A 27,648-nucleotide genomic window follows, 5' to 3' on the forward strand; every position below is an offset into this window, starting at 1 on the left:
AACAAAATAAAAAAAAATTTTGTATATATTTTTCTTATGAAAAAATGAATAATGGAAATAATTTTGTTTAATTTATAATTTGAAAATATTATCAAAAGTTTAATTTAATATTTTTTTATTACCCATTATTATATTTTTTAAATTGTCTTTATGAATTTATATACCATCATAAATATTTAAAGAGTCGCTTCTAACTGGGGCTTCAACATCGTGTTTAATTTTTTAAATTAATGTGTATTACTTTAAGTTATAACTTACATTACTCAATAATAACAACTACAATTACTTTTTTTTTTTTTTTTAATTTATCAACAGACCGAGTAAATAATTTTGCTCAGTTTAAAAAAAATAAAAAAAAAATTTAATTTAATGAAAATATTAATAATAATTTTTCACTCGCTGTTTAATTTAATTTCGTGATTAAATCGTTTCTAGTATCTTGCTTATCAATAATTAATTAATTAATTAACTAATTAATTAATTAATTTTTTTTTTATTTATTTATTTTTTTTTCGTATAAAATAGTAAGTTATCTATTAAATATGAATAACTCGCATTAAATATAATAATATTTCTGTTAAAGCTATTACAATTACACACTATATATATTTATATATATTTATATATTTTAATGTTTTCAGCGCTGTAAATTATTATTAATTATTAATTATAAAAAATAAGTGTGCATCTATTTATCAATTATTTAATTTTTTACGATTTATGTTCTATATATTATATATAAATATATAAATACTCTATATATTATATTATGTATTTGCCATATGATGGATTGTTCGATTGTCTGAAAAACCCTTCTTAAAACCCATGTCCATCATACGACAGTTTAATATGCATATTTATATATCATATTTGCTTTTTCTCAGTTTATATTTATAATAATTTCCATATCTTTTAATTATTTTCAAAAAAAAAAAAAAAAAATAACTGTGATGCACACAGAAAAAAAAATAACATGTGCCTTTCTATAACTTTAATATTAACGATCAATCAATTTTACATATATATATAAATATAAATTTAAATTATTTGATTTATAATTTTCATAACTTAATTTTCCAAATGTATAAATTTTTGAGAAATAGCAAATTTATATTTTTGTCCAAGATCTCTTACAAAAAAGGGCAATATATTTATTTATACTAAAGTACGTCAGAGTGTTATATTTAAATAATAAAAAAATATTTAAAATTTAATTAAAACTGAGTCAGTCCAATAAAAAATAAATTGATAACTCTAGAGTAAACTAATTTTTTTTTTCAATGATTTTTTTTTACGATCCATATATTGCCCTTTTCTACAATATATATATATAGACTTATCACAGTAATGATAACGATGATAAGAAAAAAAAAATAATCGTAGATTTATGTTTAACTTTTAATTTAATATATTTATTTTTTTTCAATAGTATTTATATATTTATACAATATTTTATACTGCGTTTGATTTAATAAAATATAAAATATAAAAAAAAATAAAAAAACAAAAAATTTACATGAGAATAAATGTATAACGTGTTTGTACGATAAAAAAATAAACAAGTAAAAGTCATAATCTCCCGGCTTTTAAAGTTGATATGATTGTTGAAATAAAAAAAAAAAATTACTGAGACAAAAAGTTAAATTACTTGTACGCTCTTGTTTATTTTCCGAATGTGCTATAAATTAAGTTGATTGTTATTATATATTATTATATTATTATTATTATTATTATTATTAATTAATTAATTAATTATTTGCATTATTTATTTAGAAATTTCTCATTTCTTATTTATCTTTTAAATTTATTGCTCCAATTATAATTTATTTACGTTGTAACAGATTTTTATTTATATTCTTTTTTGCATTTTCTTGAGATTCTTATCAAATAAATTGTATACTTTTAATAATTTGTCTTTTTTTTATATTTTTTTACTCTATCAATTTATATCATTAATATTTTTTTTTCAGGCTGATTAATCACCGACAAAATTTTAAATTTCCCGCATTATTAAACTGTAAATTGCGGAGTGAATGCGGACTGGACTGTTTATTTATTTGATCTGACTAAAATTCACTCCGAAGGGGAGTTTATTTTAAAACTTAAACTCTGATTCAGAGTAAAATTCATTTTTTAATATCAAAAATCCGAAATGGAGTGAATGTGAATTTTAAAAAAATCAAAATCTCTCAGCTAGAATAACAAACTTTATTTACTCCATTTGCGCAGCGACTTTTTCTAAAACTCCGGAACTTCGAGTGACGAAGTGAATTCGAATTTAAATAAAATCCATAATTACTCCGAATTAATTCCCAAATTTTTAGTGTAGAGTTATTCCATAATCTTATGAATTTATTTAAATTAAATTGCAAAAGTATGTAGTATATATTTATTGGCAGTTTTAAATTTTAGAGGGTAAGAGTTCATACACCTATTGCGCGTCTCATTCATAGCTCGTAATCTAAAATTAGTTGAGAGCCTTGTATTCGACTACGTCGTAAATATATAACTTTATCCATTTTAAATCTCAAAATTTAAAAAAATAAAAATATTTAAAAAGTCATCTAATTATTCCCGAAATAATTTATTCATTTAAATTACGCAACATTAAAATTGAATGCTAATGTTGATGATCAGATGTAACAAAAAATTAATGGCCGATCGGTAATTTAAAAAAACGTACATATATTTCGCTTAAAAAAGCAATACATTTATAGTAAAAAAAAATAATAAACCAAGAAGAGGGTGAGAATATGCTCCTGAGAAACAAGCTTCGGTACAAGTTTCTCCTTTTTATTTAAAAACGTTTTTTTTATTCTCATTTGTCTCTTTTGACTCTGCGCGACTTTGAAAAATAGATAAAAATGTGCAAATAAACGGTGCTTGGGGCACTCAGGGACAACCGGTTGCCATCTTGGTTTCTTATATAAGTCCCTCCCGTGGTCTGAAAAATGCCTCATCCACAATCTCTTCTCAATTCCCCTCTCTAGCTCTTCCAACGCCTTTTTCTTATTACAGCTCACTAATATAAAACCTATCTCCTTTCTCTCGCTCAACATCCTGACACTTTTTTATTTATTTTTTATCTCTTACTTATAAATATCACGGCGATATTCAATTTATATTTAAATTTTCATTGATTAAAACAAAGATTATTTTTTTCAGCCAAACCGTAACATCACGTAATACTACAGTACTCCCTATTAGTATTGTAATTATCATCATTATTATTATTATAAATTATTGTATCACGGAAAGAAATAAAAAAGAAAGTTTAAGCGTGAAACTTTATGTATATTGCGCTAAGATCAGCCTTTTTTGAAAGGGAAAGTCGAACATGCCACCAGAGAGCATAGAAGACAAAACTGCCTTACTCATGTATTGAGCAATGATAATTACATATATATATTTATATTTATATATACATATATATATATATATATATATATATATATATATATATATATATATATATATAGAAATGACGAAACACCCGATTGAATAAAACGATAAAATAAAATAACAGATTAGAGAAACCTGACAACTAAAAAACGAATTTTATTAATTACTTTTAAAACTTAATGACAAAGTGATTAATTTATAATGAGTTTTAATTAACTGATGATAACTAATAGCGATAATAATGAAAATAATTGTTATTTTTATTGTTACTGTGTGTCTAATCATGACCTTGAGAAAATTTTTCGGGCATGTCCTCGAGTTATTTTTATATTTCGAGTATCACGTGGCGACTTTTCGACTAGTTCCCGCGGTTTCCTATGCGTTTTTTGTGTACTTTATTCTTATTTTATCATTTAACTTTGTTTATAAGTATCGCCCGCATGCTACGTTTTCAATTGGCCAATACGCCATTCAACTAAATGAATTTTTTTATATACAAGCTTACATCCCAGCTGCGTACTCTAGGGTAAACGATCGACGTAGGCGTAATATAATAATAACTCCAAGTGAGTTAACGTTTTATTAACAACAAAATAACCGACGTGACATTTCTTCCTTGTGTCTGAACTTTGGGGTGAACAACAATAACTATTTTTGTATATAATGATAATAGTGATAAGAGTAAGATATTAAGTTACACTAACATGTGTGGTGAGTTAACACACACTCGTACTTTTTTATAACAAAAAATCTTACACTTTTTTTCAGCAAGAAATGGAAAGTCACAACTGCCATTTCTCTCCCGTTACAATTGAAAGTGGGCACTTACTACCGCGAAGCTGAATATAACTTTCGATGGATCATCGAACTGAACTAGCGAAAGTCTTATATATACAAATTATAAATATTGTATTATATTATATTAATATATATGTATGTATTTTTTGTCACTTACGATTATTGCTGCGCTAGATGTCATTTTATTGGTATGGTCTGCATTTACCCCAACTTGAGAAGATAAGTCTGAGACTGAAAAATATACGTGATACAAAAAGTGAGATAGAATGTCAACACAATGCGGAGGAAAAGTTTTTTTTAAAAAAAAACTTTCTATCTCTTTCGTTTGTGTTGGCTCACACCACAAACTTTCTCGTGTTATTATATATGGAGATTTTTTTTTACTTTCGTGGTGATTATTAGAGCACTTTTATAATTTATTTTTATTAATAAAATATTTTTTGGAGCAGCGTTTAGTCGAAATTATGTTATTATTTTTGCTATGAGTTTTATTATGATATTGAAAGAAACACATTATTTATTTTAAATAAATAAGTGGATGTAGCAGACATGAGACAATTTATAAATTGATTAATTAAAATAATCAAATTTTAAAAAATCCGCGTACGGTATTTTGCATTTATTTAAATATGCATTTTTTAATTTTTACTCTAACAATTTACTCATTTACTTTAGAATTTTAAAAATTAATGTCTGCTACTTTGAATATCTTGTTTCTATTTATGATTTTGAAGTTAGACAATTAAAAATTTTCGGATTTTTTTCAACAAATCAATTACAAAAAAAATTAAAAATATACGAGAGTGTGAATGTAGCTGACAGTTTTCAATTATTTGAATTTTTGAATAAATAAATAAAAGAAAAATAAAAAAATGCGTATTTAAATATTTGAAAAATCAGTACGCGATTTTTTTTCAAATTTTTTCCATTAATTTACTTAATTTATTTATTTATTCAAAATTCATAAATTGTCTGCTACCTTCACTGATAAAATATGCAGACGTAGAAAATTTAAAAAACTAGATGCAGTTTTTTAAAATATTTTTTTTTTACAATTTCGAATTTTGAAAAAAATCTAAAAATTATTAGACCTCGGCTAGCTTCAGTATCTGTTTTATTTGAATTTGAAGAATCAGAGTTAAATGTCTACTTACATCACGGATGAGAGAATATGTAATTTATATTCTTGTTTATATATAAATATGTAGATATTTATCGTATTTAGATTTGTGAATCTGATAATGATTAAATTTTTTTGAATGAGTTTTACTAGCATTCATTGCATTAGTGTTTGTCGTCACTCTCGGAATTAATGTGAAGCGCAGCGCCCTCTTGTGGCGCCAAATTCAAATCTTGCTACCAACAGCAGTAAAAAAAATTCATACCGAATATCTTATCATCAACTGTCAACACTGTAATTTTAAAAACATCTAGATCTACTTGTTGTGTTTAGTATTCGCGGTTAAAACTTTTTTTTAACCTCAAATTATTGTTGTCAATATTTATTTATACAAAAAATAATAAATTTAAAAAATGTCTGAGCCCCAGAAAAAAAAATTCAAATCGTCGAATTTTATTGACGAACTCGATCAAAAGAGGAAAAATGTAAGTAATAATTATAAATATTTTCTTTATATTTAATAAATAATTAAATTTGTTTAGACTGCAAGTTCAATTTTGAATTTTCCATTCATTAAAAAGCGCGTAAAAGTATTGTCTGCCGTCGACGAAGTCGCTAAAAATTCAAAGGGAATTCTTTACTGGATGTTTCGTGAAGGCAGGGTTCAAGGTAATTTAAATATATAATATATCAATATATTTAATTAATTGTAAATTAAAATTCCAGATAATTGGTCATTTTTATTTGCTCAAAAACTTGCGCTAAAAAATAAATTACCGCTACATGTTTGCTACTGCATTTTACCAAAATTCCTTGACGCAACTTTGAGACACTATAAGTTTCTCGTTGAATCACTTGAAGAAGTATCAAATGATTGCAAAGATTTGAATATCAGCTTTCATCTTTTGCATGGAACTCCCAATGTCGTTGTTTTGGATTTGGTTAAAAAACATAAAATGGGCGCGCTTGTTGTTGATTTTTTTCCACTGCGAGTTCCAAGCGGTTGGGTCGAAGATTTGAAGAATTCAATTCCTAAAGATGTGCCTCTTTGCCAGGTAATTTTTTTTTTGCCCTTTAATGCTGATCATTTATAAAACCATTTGAAATAATTTGAATTTCGCAGGTTGACGGACATAATTTAGTGCCTTGTTGGGTAGCATCAGACAAATTAGAATACGGAGCACGAACAATAAGAGGAAAAATAAACACAAAGTTACCTGAGTACTTGACTGAATTTCCGCCTCTAATAAAACACCCGCATGATAGCGCATTCAAAATACCAACGATCGATTGGAAAAATGCATTGAAAGATGTCCAAATAGATCGTACTGTAGATAAAGTTGACTGGTGCAAACCAGGATACAGAGGAGCATTGATGGAATTGGAATCATTTATAACAAAACGTTTAAAAAATTACAATACCAAGCGTAATGATCCAACAGAAGATGCTCTCAGCAAATTGTCACCTTGGTTCCACTTTGGACAGATATCAGTACAACGAGTTATCCTGGAAGTGAGAGAATACAAGAAGCAGCACAAAGAATCCGTTGAAAACTTTATGGAAGAATCAATTATCCGACGTGAGCTGAGTGACAATTTTTGTTTCTACAACAAAAACTATGACTCGGTTGAAGGAGCCAATGCTTGGGCTATTGAGTCATTGAACCAGCACAGGAAGGACAAACGGGAGTATATTTATACTCGGGATGAGCTTGAGAACTCACAGACACACGATGATCTGTGGAATGCTGCCCAGAACCAAATGGTCAGGGAAGGAAAGATGCATGGGTTCTTGAGGATGTATTGGGCCAAGAAGATTTTAGAGTGGACTCCGTCACCGGAAGACGCTCTGGCTTGGGCGATTTATCTCAATGACAAGTACAGCATGGACGGACGTGATCCCAATGGTTACGTCGGGTGCATGTGGTCCATCTGCGGTATCCACGACCAAGGATGGAAGGAGAGATCAGTGTTTGGTAAAATTAGGTACATGAATTACAAAGGTTGCGAGAGGAAGTTTGATGTTAAAAGTTTTGTTAGAAAGTATGACGGTAAAGTAGTTAACAAGAAAAATGACATATCAAAAATGTTTAAGAAAAAATAATAAAGCTCAAGTAACATCGGTTCATAATTTATTTGTATTATTTATATGTATAGTTTACATGAACACATCATATTTTTATTTAATTATTACGTAGTATTAAAAAAAATGACACATAAAAAATGTTTAAGAAAAAATTGATATTTTAAAAAAATATATTATGGGTTTATCTTATAAATTATTTACTTAAATACCTCATTTTTTCTGGACAAGCTGATTGAGCGCTTCAGCAGGAACTGATTCTAAAGATTGAAGAGAAGCCGCAGCTGCTTGGAGACCGAGTGAGACACAGGATTCTTCATCCATTTGCTCCAGCATTCCAGTTATTATTCCAGCAGCTAAACAGTCTCCACATCCACTTACGCTAAATTTCTTTTGCGTCAACTCTCGCTTGTCAAGATTCATCAAAGCTGGATAAAATTTACTTTTTACTTCACACTGACTTGAAATACTTCTTTGGAGATCAAGGAAATCGTGCAATCCATTCTGCTCTGCCTTTCTTGCAACCTAGTAATTTTTTGAATAAATTTAAAACTGGTTACACTTAAATTTATCGTGCTTACCAATAATCCCTTAGAGCCCATTGTTGTGAATACAACAGGAATATATTCTGCTAATTTTTCAGTCAGTTCTTTTATTTCATTGATATCGATGTCGTCTTCATTGAAAGATTTCATTGATGATTTAGTTATCGAAAAATATTCAGACATAATAAATAATTCTTTGACATTCGGCGATACAAATCGCAAAACGCTTTTCCATTTGTCATTTTCAAATATTTTGCAAGCTTTTTTGACATCCGTTGGCTCGTACCAAACTGAAAATTTGAATTTGCGATCCTAAGATTAGCAAACAACAATTTAAAAATTTTTTTTCAGCTGATTAATTACAAAAAAATCTAAAAATATGCACATGTGGAAAATTTTAAAAACTGTAAGTGCAATTGTTTCAAATATTTTTTTTTTATAATTTATTGTTTTTAAAAAAATTCAATTATTAGGCGTCGGTGAATTTGAGATGAATGTGAATGTGACTGACAAGTGTCAATTTTTCAAATTTTTGAATAAATAAATAAAATGTAAGTTGAATAAAAATTTAAATCAATAAAAAATTAGTGCGCGCCTTTTTTTAAAATTTCATTATTTTAATTTATTAATTAATTTAGTTATTTAAACTATAAATTGTCTGATGTCTGCTACATTTACACTCGTAATTTGAATTTCATATTATTGGTAATTAATAATAGCTTATAAATTATTTAAAAATTGCGCCACTACTGCGCAGGTCATAAAAATAATAAAAACAAATAATTACTTGTTTTAAAAAGTCTTTAAATATTAAATTAAAAATATAAAACTAATTTAAAAACTACTTTTCAATTAATTAGAAGTTTTTAAATAAAATTCGCCATTTTTAAAATTACTAATTCAAATCTTAAGCGGCTAACTTCAGATTGTATTTAATAGAATTTTCTATAGGTATATTTTTTAAATGTATAGTACGTTTTGTCTGTAATTACAACATAGACACTATTAATTGTTACTGTTGACAGAAAATAATATATTATTTATTTATTTTTAAATAATTGTAATAATTTGCGCTGGATAATTGATAAATTTAAAATAAAAATATAATAAATTTAAAAAATGGGGAAATCTAAAACTGGAAAAACAGCAGCAGCGTTTACATTAGTGGGATTTATATTTATAATTATTGCTTTCACCACACCCTACTGGTTACAAACTGATGGAAAATTAAAAAATCCTAAATTCCATAATCTAGGTAATTATTTTATCATTTTTTATATTTATTATTTATGACACTGAAAGTAGTAGACGTCTGACAATTTTTTATTTTTATAAACAAACTAGTCCTCATCCCTTTGAAAAATTATTTTTCATAAATTCTGCCACAAAAAACTCGAAATTTTCTTCATTAATGCTAAAATAATTCATTTGTAATTTAATATGTACAATTATTGATGAAAAATCATATTCTTAATTATCGAAATCAAAACAAATAAATTTGGAGTAAAAAATCCACGGTCAGCCTCCGAGACTCCATTTAAATAATAAGTAATAAAATAAATAATTTTTTACATAATATATAAGGGAGGGGACTAATAATTGAGAATTTTCATTTAATATTTCAAAAAAAATGTTTAATTTAAAAAAATAGTTGAAATAGAATTTCTTTTTTTGAAAATTAAAAAAAATTGTCATGATCTTGAAGTTTCTAGACAACTAACAATTTTCAGATTTTTTTTCACCAAATTACAAGAAAATAAAAAAAAAAAATATGCACATGTAGGAAATTGAAAAAACTACAGCTGCAATTCATTTTAATATTTTTTTTTTTCATAATTTATCGTTTAAAAAAAATTCAAAAATTATAAGACGTTGGCAAACTTCAGTATTATAAATTGTCTGCTGTGCTTACTGTCATAAAATATCAAGGATAAATAATAATTATAATTAAAATTCCAGGACTATGGCAAGTTTGTTTCAAAAATTTCGAAGACACGTATCATTTGTATGACACTAAATTTTCCGGATGCTGGTGGGTGTTTGAAGAAGAGTACTACATTATTCACAAAATCCTACTTCCTGGATTTTTCGTAACCACCCAGTTCTTTTTCACGCTCTCCTTCACATTAATGTTAGTCGGATCATTTTTGGCAGCTCTCTACATGTGTTGCTCGCGACAGCACGACAAATATCTCCATCTACTCTGGGCAATGGGTACGAATCTCTGTTTATCAGGTTTCTGTGGCATAATAGCCGTCATTGTCTTTGGAATGTATGGAGATGGGAGAGATTGGATGCCCAACTGGGAGCACAATGACATCGGCTGGTCTTTTGCACTAGGAGTAGTAGGAAGTTTTGCTAATTTAGCTGCTGGCATTTTGTTCCTCATTGAGGGAAGACGACACAGGAAGCGAACTGAAAAAATTTTAATTGACGAACCGAGAGCACATCACACAAATATTTAATAAGATAACTAATTTGTGTTGATTTGTTTTTAATCGACATTTAAAAACAATTATAGTAATAATAATAATATTAAGGAATTTAAAGTCAGTCATGACACGTCAACTCTACATGAATAAGACTGACTTATGACTAATATTAATCCGTCCATTACGTCTTCTATTATTAAATATAGAAAATTATTATCAATCTCATTGTATATATTATAAAAAATAATCAAGTTTTATTTTTTTGTCTATTTTTGACATTTATAGAATATAATGCACTCAATATATTTTAATTATTCATTGTAAAATGTTACCGGAAATATATCTTTTAGTTGCGCCGTGTAAAAAAACTCGCTCCAAAAAAGTTCGACATGTGAACTTTTAAACTTGAGACAGATTCGAACTTTGAGTGGAACTTTTGTACTTTTGATAGTAAAAAAAATGTTTATCTAGAAATTTAAATCAGCGAATTTTGAGTAAAAAAAGAAATTTTTAAAATGTATTTTTTACCCGTTTCTGAAAAGTTCAAAAAATTATAATTTGGAACTTTTTCGGCACATATTTATCGATACACGCATATAAATTTATATGTTGGCATATCAATTAAACAATCAAATTTATAAAAATATACAACTTTTATTTACATTGCGACTTATGTAATTATTTTTTTAAATTAATAATAATTTTTAAATAAAAAAAATTTAATACTAATAATTTGTTGACCTAGAAATCACTTATTTTTTTTTATGTATTTCCTTCAAGAAAAATTACTTATTTTTGACAGTTCCAGTGATCCATGAATCAAACGACTGACTCATTCTGCATTGAACAAAATTTTTTTTCAAATTCTTAATACATGACGTACATTTTCTTTATGTGACCCTGGTTAGCCGACGTCTAATAATTTTTTGATTTTTTTTAAACAATAAATTATAAAAAAATAATATTATTTCCTGTCGAAATTCTTTTTAAAATATCAGCGTAAAGGTAACTGACAAGTCGCAATTTTAAAAATTTCAATTTAAATAAATAAAATTAAAAAAATTCATATTAAAATTAATAATAAATAAATTGGCGCCTTTTTTAATCTTTATTATTTCAATTAATTAATTTATCTATTTCAATCTATAAATTAAATTTAAAAAATATCTTGAAATAAAAAAAATTTTTAATTAAAGGTCACCCAGGTTACGTCCTGACCATTCATACCCCAGGTCAATAATTCATGTAATTTAAAATAACCCAATACCAAAAAAAAAAAATACTGGTCTCAAAGTAGTGCAAAGAAATAAAAGATGACTAACATGCTAATATAAATAAAAAAAAAAATCGTGGGAAAAATAATGATGAAATAGTAGTACATAATTTAAATGTACATGTAGATATTTATGTAAGTATCCATTTGCTTATATTTATAAAAAATAATACATAATATAACATTGAATGGTGACAGAAATATTTCTGTGTGTGTATTTGTGTGAATGATGACTCGCATGGAGTCACAGTGTCCTGAATTATGACAGTGTGAGTATGGGAAACATATACCTATACCTATCACCACATTGTTTGGTCTTTATACATACATGTATAAATATATTGATACAATGAAGTTGGCCACAAGCATGACACTGACTGGCATCAGACCAAGCCCATAACCCATCAAGAGAGAGTCCAGAGCTAAAGAATAAACAGTTTACCAACAGTAACAATAACAACAACAACAACAACAGCAACATTGACTTAGATATTGTTGATCTTTTATACTTTTTTTTTACATACTCAGCCTTGTCGCGCGCGCAACTACACGTGTCATACATCTCAGTTTACTTCTGGGTGTGGTTGCGACAAGTTTACTCATACGACTTAAATTAATTTGTTTAAACAAATTATTAATATTTAAAGTCATTTACTTGGTGTCATTTAAACACCAACTCTGATAAAATGAAGCAGAGAAGTTTGTCAGGAAACGCTGGGGTAGGAGTGTTTATTGTCGCGTTAGTGTGTGTTTGTGTTGCATTTGGGACACCTTCATGGCTGACAAGTGACACCAGAATCACAGGTGCACGGGTTGATAAGCTGGGGCTCTGGACCCATTGCTTTAGATCCCTGGGTAACCCCCAGGAACCACCGAGTGCACCAACGAGATTTTTTGTTGGGTGTCGTTGGGTCTATGATCCATTCACTGCCGGGTATTCTGATATCAGAGGTTTTCTTTTACCCCGTAAGTTTTTTTTCAGTCACAAGTGATAATATTGATAATTATCAACTGATTATTTTATTTTATTTTTTTACAGCATTCATGGTAGCGACCCAGTTCTTTTTCACGGTTTGTTTCCTTGGAATAGTCGTGTCATTTGTGCTGGTGTTGCTCTTTACACTCTGCTGTGATCCAGAACAAAAAAATTACGTGCTATTGATCCAAGTAATTGGATACTTATTGCTTTTGGCTGGAATTTCCGGATGTATCGCTGTAATAATATTCGCCTGTCTAGGAAATGGAGATGGATGGATGCCAGGACATGAAAATAACTTCCTAGGATGGTCGTTTATTATCGGTGTTATTGGCAGTATATTAACAATTATTGCCGCTATTTTATTCCTCGTTGAAGCGGACGTTCAGAAAAAAAAATTGCAGTATTTTAAAGAATCTCAAACGCGATTCCAAATGGACTCACCGACAGCGTAAAACGACAGCTTATATTTTATATGATAATTATTTTATCATTATTAATTAATTAATTAATTAAGTAGTTAGTCCGTAAGTTTGTTATTTTAAAAAAGTAATAACTGAGATTCAAAGTAATTAACGACGTGAACTACGACATTAAAATAATCTCTTCAAATCCGTCCTTGAGAGTACAAAGACACCGTCCATTATATATTAGGTATATATATAAATATAAATACATACTTTAGCTGTGAATAAAACTTTTATCAAATAATTATTCACGTAAAAAATGTGTTGCGTAATTAGTAAAAAATTTTATTTGATATTTCTACGATTATTTTATTTTTTACAAATAAAATAAATTTTTTATTCGTTATTTTTGTAATATATCAAAAATTAATTTTAAATTTTGAATAAATAAATTTTAATAACAATTTATGTCTTAGTTATTTTTATTTAATTAATTATGTAAGTTAAAGGAGTAAATTATTTATTTATCGATTATTGATATTCAATTATTGACTTCTCTTAAAATTTTAAAAATTTATTTTTTTTTAAATGTCATATTTTTGTACAAATAATTGGGTCTCTTATTTTATTAGGTTGTAAAAAAAAGGGTATGAATGTAGTCGACGGAAATGAAAAAAATTTTTGAATTATATGAAGTGTAATTAGAAAAATTAAAAAATATTTAAATATTTGAAAAATACGCGCGTTTTTTTAAATTTAATTTTTAAATATAAAAATTATTAAAAATTCAAATTTGAAAATAAGAGACCTAATTACTTACACTTTATTTTATTCAATCAGTGATGGTCTTGTCATTCAAATGAAAATTTTTCATAATTATTACAAATGTCATACATTTATAAAAAACGTCATTGACTAAATTACTGGTAACATAAAAGTAAGAAAAACCTTCGAAAAATTTATCAATCGTCATAAATAAATAATTAAGTTTCATATTTATTAATCTATTAATAATAACAGCTTTTACTTTTTGTAAATTATAAAATATTTATTTCAAAAGTAAAAGTTCGGGAAAAATTGACAGATGGAAGTACGTGTACTTGCGCGCGCAACTAAATAATTTAATTAAACTTTTTTACGAGTACTATAGTGTAAAAAGCCATTCATGTTATAGTATAATACACATATATATGTATATGTATACATATGATGTGAGGTGTGGCATACTGACTAATTGTTTTTATTAAAATTTGATTTTTGACAATTGTAGTAATTGCAGAATTACTAAAAAATTATTAATTAATATTCCCATTGATAATAATAATTAATAATAAATATAAAAAATGGGGTCGCAAAATAATCAGGACTATCACCGAGCGTCAAGTAAGCAATTAAAACAATAAATAAATTGATAAATTTATATTTAACACTAATATATTTTTAGATGCAATGGTATTTGGGGGATTAATAACTTACGCAGCAGGTGTTTTGCTCGTTATGTCATTCACCAGGTATTAATATTTTTTTATTGGTTGTACGATTAAATCTTCGATGGTAACCCATACTACTGGGTTATTTCTCATATTATTTATAAATAACAATAGTAATAATGATAATAACTCATTTACAGTCCGTACTGGCTCCAGTCATACCAAGAAACCTTCAGCGATTTTAAACACATGGGATTATGGGAATATTGCTTCAAAGATTTTCGTTTTCCATACAATCAATTGGACACCCTCTTCAATGGGTGTCATCACATATTTTCAAACGACTTTTTTATGATACGAGAATGGCTAGTTCCGTTTTGGCTCATGTCTGTACAGTTTTTCGTAACTGTTGCACTTTTATTATCATTTTTTGGCCAAACGATCATAGCTCTAGTTTTAGTTCGTTGGCCTCTGAGATTCGTTCTCAGATACGAGTGGATATTATCTTCTACTGCATTTATTTGTGATTTAATAGCTGGTAAATATACTATTATTATTTAAATAAATTATTTCGCGTGACTAATTCCAAAAGACTTAGATTTTTATACACTTGTAACTTTAGTCATTGAATTTAAAACGACAAGGCGTATAACTTTTCTTTTTTTAGTTGCAAATCATGTGTACACTTGTTCTAAAACTGAAAATTTGAAATCTTAAAATTTTATATTTATTCAATGCCCTCAGAGTGAAATTCACTCCAAAAAAGAGTTTATTTTAAAATTGAAACTCTAGTTCGGAGTTTACGAGGATTTAAATAAAATCTGTAACCGCTCAGAATTAACTCCCGATTTTTTACGATGCATATAATTTAAATTATATGCCCTTTTGACTTTAGAGATTTTCTTAAAGCCAAAAAGGCGCGAAAAATATAAATCCTTTTGGAATTAATTTGTAATGTGGAAAAATTTATAAAACAAATTTTTTTTCTTTAAGGAACTTTCCTGTTTCTGGCAGTCGCAATTTTCGGAGGTCAATGTTGGCGCCGTGATTGGTTACTTTACCCGAACTTCAATTACTTATCATGGTCATACGGACTCGCAGTAATTTCATTCATGTTCCACATCATTGGGGCATTTTTCCTCTACCTCGATGCCCGTGCCGGTTACAAACTACGCAAGCAATCGCGTAATTTAGTCGTGCAAATGCAACCAAACCCTCAAAGCCACCATGGCTCACATCATGGCTCCCACTTTGGGTCACAGCACAGTTCCCATCACCGCATGGGAGGATTTGTATAAAATATATCTATATAACTTATTAATTACTCTGTAATCGAAGCCGTCCATATTTTGTACTATTAATTCGCGCCACGAGTGTTAATTTTAAATAAGAACACCGATATTTTAGTACACACTTTTTTATACTTATAATAATTATTGCTATTATTAATTATTAAAATAATGTAAAGTTGTAATTTATAAGGTATTATAAATCTCGTAAATTATTTTCGAGTATATAATAGCTATTGCATGTTTTTAAAATAAATATATATGCAATGAGAATAGATTAAAGTATTATTTTTTAGGTCATGCAATAAGTTAAAACGATTTACTTTACCTGGTACCAGGCAATTAACTGCAATGTCGATGACCTCGTTGATCGTTTCCAATGATGGGTTACCGTCCAGAATTATAAGTTTCGCTTGTTCAAATGCCGATCGATTATCTCGCACTAAGCTCGGGTCGATTGAGTTTAAAATATCCATTTCGCCAAATCCAAAACGACATTCGCCGTTCACGTCTATCACTCCAGTGTATCTGCAGCGTACAATTTTAAAAATAATTAATATTTATTATTAATTAATTAGTCAATCAAGGGCATTCTGACTCTAGTTTTTAAAAATATTCAATGACTCATACTGTTAAAATTTGATTAATTAAAAATAAATTAGAGCGTTAATGGAAAAAAATACAGGTCAGTTGCAATATTGTCACCAAGGTATAAATTTGGTAACAAATTACTTACAGTTGTCATCAATTAGAAGTTAAATTAAATTTGAAAAATAAATTCCAGTAAAATTTTGATGTCAATTTCATTTGAAATGTCAAATTTTGGGAACGAATTTTATACCAAATTTCGCTTTGTCTTCTAATTGATAACTGTAAGTAATTTTTAAAAATTAATTAGTAAAATTTAAATAATAGAGTAACAGCACGACCTATAAAAAATTCAGAGTAATTACAAATTTTATTTCAATTCAAATTAACTCCGATCCGGAATTTAAATTTAAAATAAACTTCGGAGTAAATTTTTTATCATGCAAAGTAATTGAATATTTTAAAAAATTGGAGAGGGGGGTCTGAAAATACCCTTAATAAAAAATTATATAGAAACCTTGCAGTAATATTTCCGCCCATTTTTTTAATATTACCCCCTCTATCAAATTTCCCAAAAATTTCAAGCCCCGGTTCATCGTCACCAACGACAGTAATAAATTTCGTATTTTCGACTCCAAGCGCAGTAAGACTTGCCGCAATATTTCTGCCAACTCCTCCGTAGCTTTTCCGACTCTTGCCTCTGTTTGTCCGTCCGTCAAACTGAAATAACAAATAAACTTATAAATAATTGTTACCACTGTGTAAATCTAACTATAGCCAACACTAAATTATTTAATAAACAAAAGTTAACTTTAAAAGTTTAAATTAAACTTTAGCAGTAATTACTCATAATTGTCTTGTTTCGTTATTCGATAACGCGACCAATAAAACGTTATGTAAAAATTAATGTTAAGGTGGATGTCCTTAGCTAAATTTAAACTTGCTCGTTATTATAACAATAACTATGCAAATCCACTGTTACTTTTACTCGTACTTACATCTAGAGTATTTATTGTACACGCGATTCAATTAATAAATTCAATAATAAAAGTCCGCCGTTTAAATAATTCAAGATTTTATTGATGTCATAAATTTTATTTTTAAAAAATCAGATATCGTTTTATTCATTCAATAAATTGTTTATTCATGATGAAATAAAAAAAACGTTTGTTAAAAAAATAATTACAGGATAGATATAGATAGAGATGGATATTGTGCGCAAGCTCTCAATATTGTAAGCTCAGTGCTCATGTTAAATAAAAGCACAGAGCAGTTGCAAGTACATTTGAAGGCGCTACTGTGTAGCGGTCGACACAGCAGCCAGGGAATGGTCACGATGATGACCACCACGACAAATGAGCTTTCCACATAAGCTCCGAAGCGGATTTTCCTATAAAAGCATTGGGGTAAAAACTGTCTGCGCAAAAACTCAGTAACACGAGTGTCGGGTAATAATTTTAAGGAAAATTTCGAGTTTGATTGACGGATATTTTGAGTGGACGGTATTATTATCATAAATATGTTTAAATAATATAACAATACGTAAATTGATTAGTGTTTGTGAGTGTGTGCTGTGTGGGTGTTTGTGTGACAATTCGTAAAGACCCGCGCCATCTTCGTGCCCGAGATTGGCCTTTCCGAGTTCAGTGTGTGCTATTAGACATTGTTCTAATAAAACACATACACGAACACACATATGTGCAATACGATAAAAAATTATTGATATAATACATAGAGTTACCAGTGATGTCATTTTATTTTTATTCCAATCTACAGAACTCTGTAGATCGCCGTTAAAAATTCATGTAAAAAAGTTTCAAACACGCAAGTAAAAACTTATTAATAACTAAAATATTAAATGAATATCCATAATGTGTCAAGTTAAGAGCTTCGATTTATCTAAAAATAATAAAAAATTGTCGTCTGATAAATTAACTATTTTAGTTTTCGAACCCTGGAGTTTTTTATTCGGAGCTGCATCAGCTTGGACTTGTAATTACCCAATCTACCGGTGATTATCGATCATTTATAAATATATACTTATACAGTACCTGATAAATTTTTTATTCATCAGGTGTTACGTAAAATAAATAAAAAGAAAAACAAAGTACAGGAAAGTTATTTAAGGAATTAATGTATCAAGATAAATGATCTGGAACTGGAGAACGGACTTGCACCCATCAACGGGAAATGATTACTCGGTAATACACTTTATAAAACTATTACTTTGTGACAGTGGTAGTTGTAACTTTAGTTGTAACAGTGTAATAATATTAAGTGGTGGTGATAGCGAGGATGGTGATGGTGACGGGGGTGGCGGCGGTGCCGGTCGTCCTGATACATTCATTAGACAACAGAGATATTATCTATCCAAAGGTTTTTTGACATCTCAATTATATGGTTAGTATCATATATCTTTCAATTATCATATTTAACATAGTTATAATTAATAAAATGTAATTACACGACTTTTTTTTATCTACACTACTGACTTAAATAAACCCGCCGATTAATGGAGTAAAAAAAAAAGTAAAATTAAATTTAAATTTAAAAAAATAATAATGATTTGGATTTTATAATTAGAGATAACGAAATTTATTGAAGCTTTTATTTTAATAAGCATAGTGTTTAACTTTGGAGCTTATATATATTACATGTGAGTTGGTTTAATCGATTGATGTTTATCGCGCGGTTAAAATATGGGTGGAGAAATAAGAGAAGAGGTGATTGAAATTTATATTACTTTTTTTTTGGTCGTAAGATAAAATCATGTTTACGAGGGTAAAAAAAGTAGGTGATTGCGGGACGGAGGCTTTAATACAAAGAGGAGAGACGTAAAGGGCTTTTCGTAATATATATATCTATATATCTGTTTATTATACATATATACATATACATATACATATATATAGATTTTAGGGTTGCAAACTCGGCGGGAGTTCTAGGCAAGCAAATAGAGGTCAAAGGGTATATTGCATAACGATATAATAATTATAAAATTTATTATTTTTAAATTAATTAATTATCGGAATCTGGCCGTCTACCAATTAGTCAATCAATCACGCATGCATTTATATACTCAAATATTCGATACCCATATAAATAAATATTTTAAAAATTATTGTCGCGCATAAAAATTTTATTTTGTACTCCCGAGTTTATTTGATTAATTCGATGACAATGTAATGTACTTAGTAACAATGCATGTGTGTTGTAATTTTACACGTACAGATATTGCCTCTATAAAGAACATAAACACGTGATAGTGTAAATTATATTTAATATCTTGGCAAGAGTAGCGACATTAATATACCGCGCGCACGATATAGTGCCATTGTGTGCTTTAGGAAATGTAACAGCAATTGGATCGATGATAATACACAATACAATCAAAGATATGTATATAATACAGATATTACTGGGTATAATACACACCCGGTGACATTTGATTAACTATAGATTTTTTATTTTTATTCAAATGAATATCGTCGTCGCCTTCGCGCGTGAGACTAAGACATTTGTTAGCAAATAAGGATAGTTTAATATATATATTATTTTAAGTCCATTCCCAGACAGTGCTACCCACTTTTTAAAACTTCAATGACTTTAAATTGTCGTAAGAGTATCAAAATTTTATTAATGATAAAAAAATAATGAAGAATTTATTTTTAAAAAAGACAACGGAGTAGTAAAGTGCGCCGAGGTACAGATTTTTTAAAAATTAATTACAATTGACATCAATTTGGAGTTAAACAAAATTTGGAAAATAAATTTTACTGAAATTTATTTTAACTCCCAATTGATGTCAATTGTAAGTAATTTTTTTTTAATCAATTGATAAAATTTTCAAAAGTTTATGACAATTTAAATTTTTAAAAAGTGGCGGGCATTCTCAGATGACTTCAAATTTAAATAATTTAACTTTATAATTTAATATTTTTGGATTACAGGGCATTACTTGATCAACATACAGCTCATGTGATAAGACAACGGTCCAGTCTTAGAGCTCGAAATTCCGGCAAATAAATAATAATATTAATAATAATAATAATAATAACTTGTTATTATTATTATTATTAGTAATAAAAGCGATAGAGTTAAGAGATTATTTGAGAAATTTGATAGAGTATGATGGTGATGCTGCTGCAACGTCTTACCGCCCCACAGTCGACATACTCTTTGGAAAATAAGACTAATTATTTGTGCGATTATTTTGAAAAACAAGATAATAATAATAATATTAACGATAATACTATTAATAATAATAATAATAATCAGCAGTTACTGCTACAGCAAATTTGCTGTGACAACGAGTTTAATCCAACTGATATAATTAAACCAATTGATAATTCGCATTACTGTAATAATAGTTATAATAATAATATATACAGTGATAAAGATAAATTACGACGTACAAGCGTTTGCTATCACAACAAAACTGTAATTACTAATAATAATAACAAAAATAATAGTAGTAATAATAATAATAACAACACTTATAACGACGAAGACACTGAAGACGACCAACAATTATTGGCACGAGATAAATTTCAAAACAAAAGACATCAAGAGACAATTATAACAAACAGTTTAACAACCGCGTCGACGACAACCGCAGGCACAACAATAACAGGCACATCCTCCGCGGCATCAGCAGCATCTGCTGCGGGTGCGGGTACGACGACGTCCTCGTCGGCCTCACAAGGACGTTTTTGTCCTCCTGGTCAAGGTGTCGCGATGCGATATTATCGATTATGGATATACGCTTGTAATATAGTTCTTCTTGGAAGTGCTCTCGGTTTGGCAGCAGCGGTTGCTCGTACTCTGGTATTTACCGGTGATCCACGTCGGTATTTAATACCCGGGGTACCGCGGGCACTGGATCCAACGGCATTGTACGCTTATCTCGCCCTCGCCACACAATTGGGACTCGTACAATTACTCGGTTGCATTGCCGCAAGACGTCTCAGTGCACGGCTCCTCAATGCCTATTGGATACTCCTGCTTGCGCTGCTGTTCGGTGATACCATTATCGGGGTGGCTTGGATATTTCGGTTCGAGAGAATACGAGCGGAATTACGACCTAGTTTGAGATTGAGATTACAATTGGAGTACGGGAGAGATTTACGGTTCAGCGATCAGTGGGATCAATTACAGAGGGATTTTTCTTGTTGCGGTATTGTTGGACCGAATGATTTTGATGGCCAGTTCAGTTATCCAGACACGTGTTGTCCAGTTGTCGAAACAATTATCAAGGACACTATCACAGCGACGACTGTTTTTGACAGTAAAACCAATCAAGGAAATATAATATACAACATTAATGATACAAACATTAATATCGTTGGAATTGGTAGTAATAATGATGATAATAACAACAATGTTGGAGACGAAGGTGGTGGTGGATGTCAACAACCATTCGCTAATGGCTGCGAGGAGTATTTGATGAACTGGTTGAAAAAAACAGCGGATTTTTTATTTGTCCTCGGCTACTGCGTAATGGCATTTGCGAAATTATGTTTCCTTGGAATTCTCCGATACGAGATAAGGGAGATGATACAAAAGATAAAGTTGCTCAGAGAACCACCGCCGCCTGCAACATCAGCGTACATTCAATCACTATGTCAGCCAATTCACGCACCACCGGCAAATACCGCAGCGACAACAGCCGCTACGACAACAATTACAGCTTTGACAGCAGCAACCGCGACCAATACAACGACAATGATGATGATGACTGGCTCTGATCAAAGGGGATCATCCGCTGGTAGCTGCGGTGCTGGTGACAATGCTGCGGCAATGGCATCAATCACAGGTATGGGTGATTATTCAATGGACAATAGTAACATGTACTATGGTGGTGGCGGTAGTATGGGTGGATCCAGACGCACAACATTACCAATTGTCGTATCCTCTTTTTGTACCGCTGATGCTGTCATTAATAATAATAATAACAAATCATCATTTAATTTCGGTAGGAATTAATCACTGCCATCATTCACTTCATTGCTTTCCTACAAGCAAAAAATATTTATTCACTCAGTAGCAAATCCTCTAGTGCGCACCAAGGCTTGCATGGTATCTAACTTATTATTATTATTATTTACTATTATTATTTTTTTTTAAATAAATAAATTACCACATCACTCATGCACATCATGCACATTTATATAAAAATAATATAAAGTTAAGGATGTGTATGTGTTTTGTATGATAAACAGGTAACAACAATATACCTCAACTGCCACCAGCTCAACAGCTAGTTAATTACCATCACCAGGACTACCCGACTAGTAATAAACACTCATTTTTGTACACAAGCAACATCCAGCAGCAGCAAGACACCGGAGCCGACAGCGATACCAACAGCCACTGTGCTCTGATACTCGAGGAATCGTCAACCCCAACACCCCCGGTGACCCAGCGCAGCAATTGCCATCATCCGCTGATCACCAGCATGCGTGACAACAGCAAAAACAAAAACAATGGTAACAATAATTACGAAATGCGCGAATTCAACCGGCGGTATCTGATATCAAATGGTGATGCCTCGAGTCCCCAAATCGCCAGTAATCCCGGTGTAAAAATCATCAGTCAAAACAAACGAACTTGACTATGGAGATGGTGCCGGGAAATTTTTAATCGTTTTTTTTACAGAACTAATAGACCTGTCGAGCTTGCTTCGAGCTTTCACAAATAGATTAACATAAATAATTAATTAATAATAACAATAATAATAATACATATAATTAATCTTTGTTTTTTTTTTAATTATTTTCTTTCTTTTTTTTTGTAAGTGAAAGTGATTGTAAAAAAATAAATGATAAAGACTGAGAATTTTTGCGACGGATTCGATTCTATCGATTATAAATAATATTGCAGGGTAGTGATTATTATAAATTTTATTTATGAGTGTGAGTAGCAGACATCAGACAAATTTAAACTTATAAATAAATATAGTAAATAATTAATAAAATAAAATTTAAAAAAATACATATACTTAATTTTGAATTGTCTAAACATGTATTTTTTATTTTTATTTTATAAACATTTAAATTTATTTAAAAATTTAAAAAATTATCAGATGTCCGCTAACTTTACTATCTACATTCACACTCATATTTACTTATAAATTTATTTGTGATGATTTACTTATTTTTTATTAATTATATATATAAATATTTAAGATGATAATACTAGTGTATAGTGATTCTGAGGTGAATAAAGTGAATAGTATAAAGTCATTACTAAAAGATATTACTGCCAAGTCGCGGCTTCCAAAAAAACCGCGCGCGGAAACTTACACATGTCTCCAGTGTCGCGTATAGTAGTCGGAAATACAAAAGTTTGAAAGAGTTTAGTTAAATATCATGTAAAAGTTATTTTCACCTCATTGTCTTTATTATTGAGAACGACCAAAATTAATATATATTAAATATAAGAATTTAAATTATAATTGCGCAAATAAAAGTTGATTAAAAAAAACATTATAATTATATAATTGATGATGCTTACGAAACTAATTTTAGACATGTGCGTACTGAAAGCTTTAGTTAATTTAAGCAAGTGTGAGAGAAGAGAGTTCCTTATATAAATAAATTTGTTTGTGTAAATAATTGCTGAACAAGGCTCATACACTAAACCAAAATTGTATAAAAAAAAGTAAAAAAAGAAGAAGAAAATTTAAAAAAAAAAAAAAAAGAAATTTAAGTACAGTAATGTAGATATGTTTGTAATTCATATTCTTCTACGTAAAAAATATAAATGAAAATGAAAAATAAAAAACAATAATTGCGCGCGGAAATTTTTGCGACAAGGCTGCGCTTTATTGTTGATTATTATTTGAAATTTAGTTTTTTAAAATTTATCGCGATATGTATAGAACATCTCATTGTAAAAGAAAAGTATGAAGCTGTTTAAAAATAGTTATTTAGACTAAACCATTCCATGGAAGCTTTAATCCCTGCCGTCATTCGTAAACAGATAGTACTTAGCTACTTTACGCACCCAAAACAATAAAAAGAAACACTTAAAATGTAATGAGTAAAATGAGTACTTAATAAAACATGAGATGGGAGCTTTGAATATAGTGCCTGCTTTATAAATATATGATATTTAAAAATATATATTAATGTTATGATAGTTTTACAGAATGCGGTCTATTTAAAGTAGAAATGTAATAACAAGATCAATAAAAATGCTATAATATGTATATGTATTGTACTTGTGTACGATCGTAAAACAAAAATTGTGTAAATCTTAAAATAAGCTTATATAATTAGTATATATTTGGATGTATGTAAGTATGTAGAGACGAATGTATAAATATATGAGTGTGGAAAACGTCAACCATCAATAATAGAGAAATTATCAAGACTGCTTTCTTATATCCTTGCTTTGCTTTTATATATATACATATATATAAATATAAGTATATATATTTATATCTATGAATTTATTAAGTGCGCGGTTTAAACATCACACTCATTGCGCGTATGATACCGAGTGTTGTGAGTACACTGTAAAAAATTCCGAGTGAATTTGAATTTTATTTGAATCCGATTTCTCTCCGCGGAGTTAAAAAAAATCACTCTGCGTACGGAGTAAATACGGAGTTTAGTTTATCAGTGGAGTGATTTCCCAGTGATCTGGATTCCGAGGGAATTAAATAAATAATCATCTTCTTCGCATTCACTCCGAATTCAATTCGCGTTCACTCGGTAAATTTTTTGCAGTGTAAGATTTGAAAAAAAATAATTGCTCCAATACTGTACTTATTATAATGGTGATGATGCTAGTCATGTAAAAACTAACGTATGCGTGTAAGTCGATTAATATTAATCTCGATTATATGAATAATATATATAATAATAATAATAATAAATAAATAATTCGTTATTTAGTATAAATAATTTGTATTTACTTTGATAACCGGCTCTTCCACTTGTAAAATAGTATCTAAAACAGCCCCTCCGACAACAACCACTTGATCCTTTTGATTGACAGCTGCTGATGGTGCTGATGAACCAGTAGTGGGACTAGATTGAGACGAGGATAAATTTGAAAGTTCAGTAGCGATGTCTGCGGCGACTTTTGCATTGTTTTCGATAAGTATTTTATCTGATCAAAAATTATTATTATTATTATTATTATTATTATTATTATTATTATTATTATTATTATTTGTTTTGAATAAAAAAATTAAATTACGTACTTGATAGCAATGATCTTCCGGCGGTGAGTTTAGTGACTCTCTGAAGAAGATATGGAGTCACATTTTTTCCAGTTATTTTATTAAGTTCCGCCTCTTTAAGCGCTATTTCAATAAACTTTTCAATTTCCGTAGGATCGAAAGCTGCATTTTCAGGAATCGGAACAGCGAATATTGAACCTGAGTTAAGTTTCATATTTCGCTGGACATTTATACATTGCGCGGCTTCACGAGCACCTGGTACTGTCACTGGTGATTTAATATTGTCGACAGTTGTTCTGCTGTAAAATGCCGGGAACATTGTAGTCCCTATTGATATCACTGGCACTCCATGTGTTTCCTATTTAAATTGATCATATGTAATGACATTTTTCATGATACCAGCATCGGAACGAAGCTTCAGTGTCTCTACAGCCGGTCGAAAGGCTTCAGCCAGCAGACAGAAACAAACTTGTTTCGTCTCTTGGGAACACTGATACTTGTCATTTGTTTAGACCATTAATGATAATTTATACTTATGCTAATAGTTAAATTAACTTGTATCTGACTAGCTGCTGACACTGTAACTTTGAGTTCCAATTCCGGTCATCATGAAAAATCTAGTGTGTAACTCAGGACGAAACACGATTTCAAACTGCTGTTAGCCAACTTCACCCTGGTATGAAATCGTTTTGTTTCATCCCTTGTCACACAATATACTTTTAAAAATATTTATTATGTAATTAAAGACAGCATGCGTGATAATTAAAGATTACCAAGAATTCTAAAGTCTTAGGAATGTCTAAAATAGCTTTGACACCAGCACAGACAACTGAAACAGGAGTTTGGCTGAGAACAATCAGGTCAGAGCTGATATCGAAAGTACTTTCAGCGTTCCTATGAACACCTCCGATACCACCAGTTGCCATCACAGCTATTCCTGCCAAGTTGGCCAGTGTAACAGTAGCTCCTACTGTCGTTCCACCATTAAATCCACCAGCGACTATCGAACAAATATCCCTCGCTGAACATTTTACGGCACTTGACTTTGCTAGTTTATGGATCTGCTCTTCATTCATTCCCACGTGGATTTTACCATCAATTATTCCAATCGTTGCCGGTACTACATTCTATAATTTACAATAGACTATTTACGTCATCCCTTACATATTTTATAAAGACTCTGTTAAAATAATAATAATCCACTAAAACTTCCGAGGATACAGAATTCAAATTACATGTTCTACTACATCATTAATCAAAAAGTTTTGTCTCTTTATTGGGTCTCGTTCAAGTATATGAAGAACTCCAGTAAATCCTAGTAAAGAAACTAAACTTTATGATTAATGATTTATGTAATTTTTATCTTGTACCCAAGTTAATTTTAATTATCAATAAATAAATAAATAAATAAATAAATAAATAAATAAAGAATTACCTGTTTTTTTATAATGGCTTCAATATTTATTGCAGTTATAAAATTATCTGGATAAGGCATCCCATGAGTTATTATTGTTGATTCTAATGCAACAATTGGCAAATTATTTTTTTTACCAACAATAACCTCATTTCCATAAATAAATCTGTCATTATGAATTAATTTTTTTTCAATTACTTTCCATGGTTTATAAAACCTGCAGTAATTTTTCAAAATTCCACTTTTCCAAAACATTATTATTTTATTATTTATATCAAAACCAATTAAAAATTATTATAAAATTTCACCGGTATCCAACCTGTCAATGTTGTCATTAATTTTCTCATAAGTCTCCGACATTTAAATTTTCCCGCCTTTAGAATAAAAATAAATGAGTGTGAATGTAGCAGCTAAATAGAGTAAATTAATAAAATTAAATTTAAAAAAAATGCGCATTTAAAAAATTTTGAAGTTGCATTTTTTTTTAAATATTATTTTTTTAATTATTTACTCTATTTATTTATAATTTTAAATTTGTTTGCTACATTCACACTCATGACACGTGATATTTTTTTTTGAATTTACAGTTTTCAAAAATATTATTATTATATTATTTATATCAGTACAAATTTAAAATTCACCAGAGTTCAATCTGTCAATCAGCTGTCACTAATTTTTTCATACTAAAAATTTCTGAC

At 29.2% G+C, this 27,648-nt stretch overlaps 7 protein-coding genes across 10 annotated transcripts in view; 5 read left to right on the forward strand and 2 right to left on the reverse strand.

Annotated features, from left to right (window-relative positions):
* LOC103577190 (putative ankyrin repeat protein RF_0381) overlaps window positions 1-4,480 on the reverse strand; it is a 45,054-nt gene extending 40,574 nt beyond the window's left edge. Inside the window, exon 1 of the mRNA XM_008557740.3 lies at window positions 4,358-4,480. The gene's annotated coding sequence lies outside the window, so the exon portion shown is untranslated. The remainder of the gene's footprint in view (window positions 1-4,357) is intronic.
* A 1,176-nt stretch (window positions 4,481-5,656) lies between these two features.
* Window positions 5,657-7,451, forward strand: LOC103577185 (deoxyribodipyrimidine photo-lyase). The gene is made up of 4 exons (XM_008557734.3): window positions 5,657-5,805; window positions 5,863-5,989; window positions 6,047-6,375; window positions 6,444-7,451. The coding sequence occupies exons 1-4, from the start codon at window positions 5,734-5,736 to the stop codon at window positions 7,422-7,424; spliced, it is 1,509 nt and encodes a 502-aa protein (XP_008555956.1). The 5' UTR covers window positions 5,657-5,733; the 3' UTR covers window positions 7,425-7,451.
* Window positions 7,452-7,458: 7 nt separating this feature from the next.
* On the reverse strand, window positions 7,459-27,479 carry LOC103577184 (uncharacterized). Its single transcript, XM_008557733.2, has 9 exons — window positions 27,462-27,479; window positions 26,972-27,324; window positions 26,310-26,663; window positions 25,558-25,894; window positions 25,267-25,463; window positions 16,861-17,063; window positions 16,084-16,283; window positions 7,985-8,238; window positions 7,459-7,928 (listed from the first exon to the last, which is right to left on the reverse strand). Exons 2-9 carry the CDS (start codon window positions 27,203-27,205, stop codon window positions 7,617-7,619), a joined length of 2,091 nt encoding a protein of 696 aa, XP_008555955.1. The 5' UTR covers window positions 27,206-27,324; window positions 27,462-27,479; the 3' UTR covers window positions 7,459-7,616.
* LOC103577180 (transmembrane protein 182) lies at window positions 8,932-11,066 on the forward strand. Its single transcript, XM_008557728.2, has 2 exons — window positions 8,932-9,203; window positions 9,908-11,066. The coding sequence occupies exons 1-2, from the start codon at window positions 9,068-9,070 to the stop codon at window positions 10,411-10,413; spliced, it is 642 nt and encodes a 213-aa protein (XP_008555950.1). The 5' UTR covers window positions 8,932-9,067; the 3' UTR covers window positions 10,414-11,066.
* On the forward strand, window positions 12,297-13,484 carry LOC103577181 (uncharacterized). Its single transcript, XM_008557729.3, has 2 exons — window positions 12,297-12,619; window positions 12,693-13,484. Exons 1-2 carry the CDS (start codon window positions 12,340-12,342, stop codon window positions 13,082-13,084), a joined length of 672 nt encoding a protein of 223 aa, XP_008555951.1. The 5' UTR covers window positions 12,297-12,339; the 3' UTR covers window positions 13,085-13,484.
* On the forward strand, window positions 14,202-16,030 carry LOC103577182 (uncharacterized). The gene is made up of 4 exons (XM_008557730.2): window positions 14,202-14,419; window positions 14,481-14,547; window positions 14,667-15,004; window positions 15,460-16,030. Exons 1-4 carry the CDS (start codon window positions 14,380-14,382, stop codon window positions 15,762-15,764), a joined length of 750 nt encoding a protein of 249 aa, XP_008555952.1. The 5' UTR covers window positions 14,202-14,379; the 3' UTR covers window positions 15,765-16,030.
* Window positions 17,610-25,249, forward strand: LOC103577183 (uncharacterized). 4 transcript variants are annotated; one of them, XM_014441659.2, is made up of 4 exons: window positions 17,610-18,544; window positions 18,622-18,743; window positions 20,294-22,158; window positions 22,565-25,249. In XM_014441659.2, exons 3-4 carry the CDS (start codon window positions 20,472-20,474, stop codon window positions 22,954-22,956), a joined length of 2,079 nt encoding a protein of 692 aa, XP_014297145.1. In that variant the 5' UTR covers window positions 17,610-18,544; window positions 18,622-18,743; window positions 20,294-20,471; the 3' UTR covers window positions 22,957-25,249. The 4 variants fall into 4 exon arrangements, with proteins under 4 accessions (XP_014297145.1, XP_014297147.1, XP_014297144.1 ...); XM_014441661.2 differs by having other exon boundaries at window positions 18,634-18,743; XM_014441658.2 differs by having other exon boundaries at window positions 17,610-18,354; window positions 18,418-18,743.
* Window positions 27,480-27,648: the final 169 nt, after the last annotated feature.

The sequence above is a fragment of the Microplitis demolitor genome, chromosome 5 (assembly GCF_026212275.2).
Source record: "Microplitis demolitor isolate Queensland-Clemson2020A chromosome 5, iyMicDemo2.1a, whole genome shotgun sequence".
Classification (NCBI taxonomy): Eukaryota; Metazoa; Arthropoda; class Insecta; order Hymenoptera; family Braconidae; genus Microplitis; species Microplitis demolitor.

What these genes read in the sequence shown, in the direction of transcription:
- LOC103577180 (XM_008557728.2), top strand. Translation starts at nt 9,068, where the DNA reads ATGGGGAAATCTAAAACTGGAAAAACAGCAGCAGCGTTTACATTAGTG. An exon ending in TCCTAAATTCCATAATCTAG is followed by an intron (nt 9,204 to 9,907) that starts GTAATTATTTTA and finishes TTAAAATTCCAG; the next exon opens with GACTATGGCAAGTTTGTTTC.
- LOC103577183 (XM_014441659.2), top strand. Translation starts at nt 20,472, where the DNA reads ATGATGGTGATGCTGCTGCAACGTCTTACCGCCCCACAGTCGACATAC. An exon ending in GGCAATGGCATCAATCACAG is followed by an intron (nt 22,159 to 22,564) that starts GTATGGGTGATT and finishes TATGATAAACAG; the next exon opens with GTAACAACAATATACCTCAA.
- LOC103577185 (XM_008557734.3), top strand. Translation starts at nt 5,734, where the DNA reads ATGTCTGAGCCCCAGAAAAAAAAATTCAAATCGTCGAATTTTATTGAC. An exon ending in TCGATCAAAAGAGGAAAAAT is followed by an intron (nt 5,806 to 5,862) that starts GTAAGTAATAAT and finishes AAATTTGTTTAG; the next exon opens with ACTGCAAGTTCAATTTTGAA. An exon ending in AAGATGTGCCTCTTTGCCAG is followed by an intron (nt 6,376 to 6,443) that starts GTAATTTTTTTT and finishes TGAATTTCGCAG; the next exon opens with GTTGACGGACATAATTTAGT.
- LOC103577182 (XM_008557730.2), top strand. Translation starts at nt 14,380, where the DNA reads ATGGGGTCGCAAAATAATCAGGACTATCACCGAGCGTCAA. An exon ending in GGACTATCACCGAGCGTCAA is followed by an intron (nt 14,420 to 14,480) that starts GTAAGCAATTAA and finishes ATATATTTTTAG; the next exon opens with ATGCAATGGTATTTGGGGGA. An exon ending in TATTTGTGATTTAATAGCTG is followed by an intron (nt 15,005 to 15,459) that starts GTAAATATACTA and finishes TTTTTCTTTAAG; the next exon opens with GAACTTTCCTGTTTCTGGCA.
- LOC103577184 (XM_008557733.2), bottom strand. Translation starts at nt 27,205, where the DNA reads ATGTTTTGGAAAAGTGGAATTTTGAAAAATTACTGCAGGTTTTATAAA. An exon ending in CTAAGACTTTAGAATTCTTG is followed by an intron (nt 25,895 to 26,309) that starts GTAATCTTTAAT and finishes CAATTTAAATAG; the next exon opens with GAAACACATGGAGTGCCAGT. An exon ending in GGCGGAAATATTACTGCAAG is followed by an intron (nt 16,284 to 16,860) that starts GTTTCTATATAA and finishes TGTACGCTGCAG; the next exon opens with ATACACTGGAGTGATAGACG.
- LOC103577181 (XM_008557729.3), top strand. Translation starts at nt 12,340, where the DNA reads ATGAAGCAGAGAAGTTTGTCAGGAAACGCTGGGGTAGGAGTGTTTATT. An exon ending in CAGAGGTTTTCTTTTACCCC is followed by an intron (nt 12,620 to 12,692) that starts GTAAGTTTTTTT and finishes ATTTTTTTACAG; the next exon opens with CATTCATGGTAGCGACCCAG.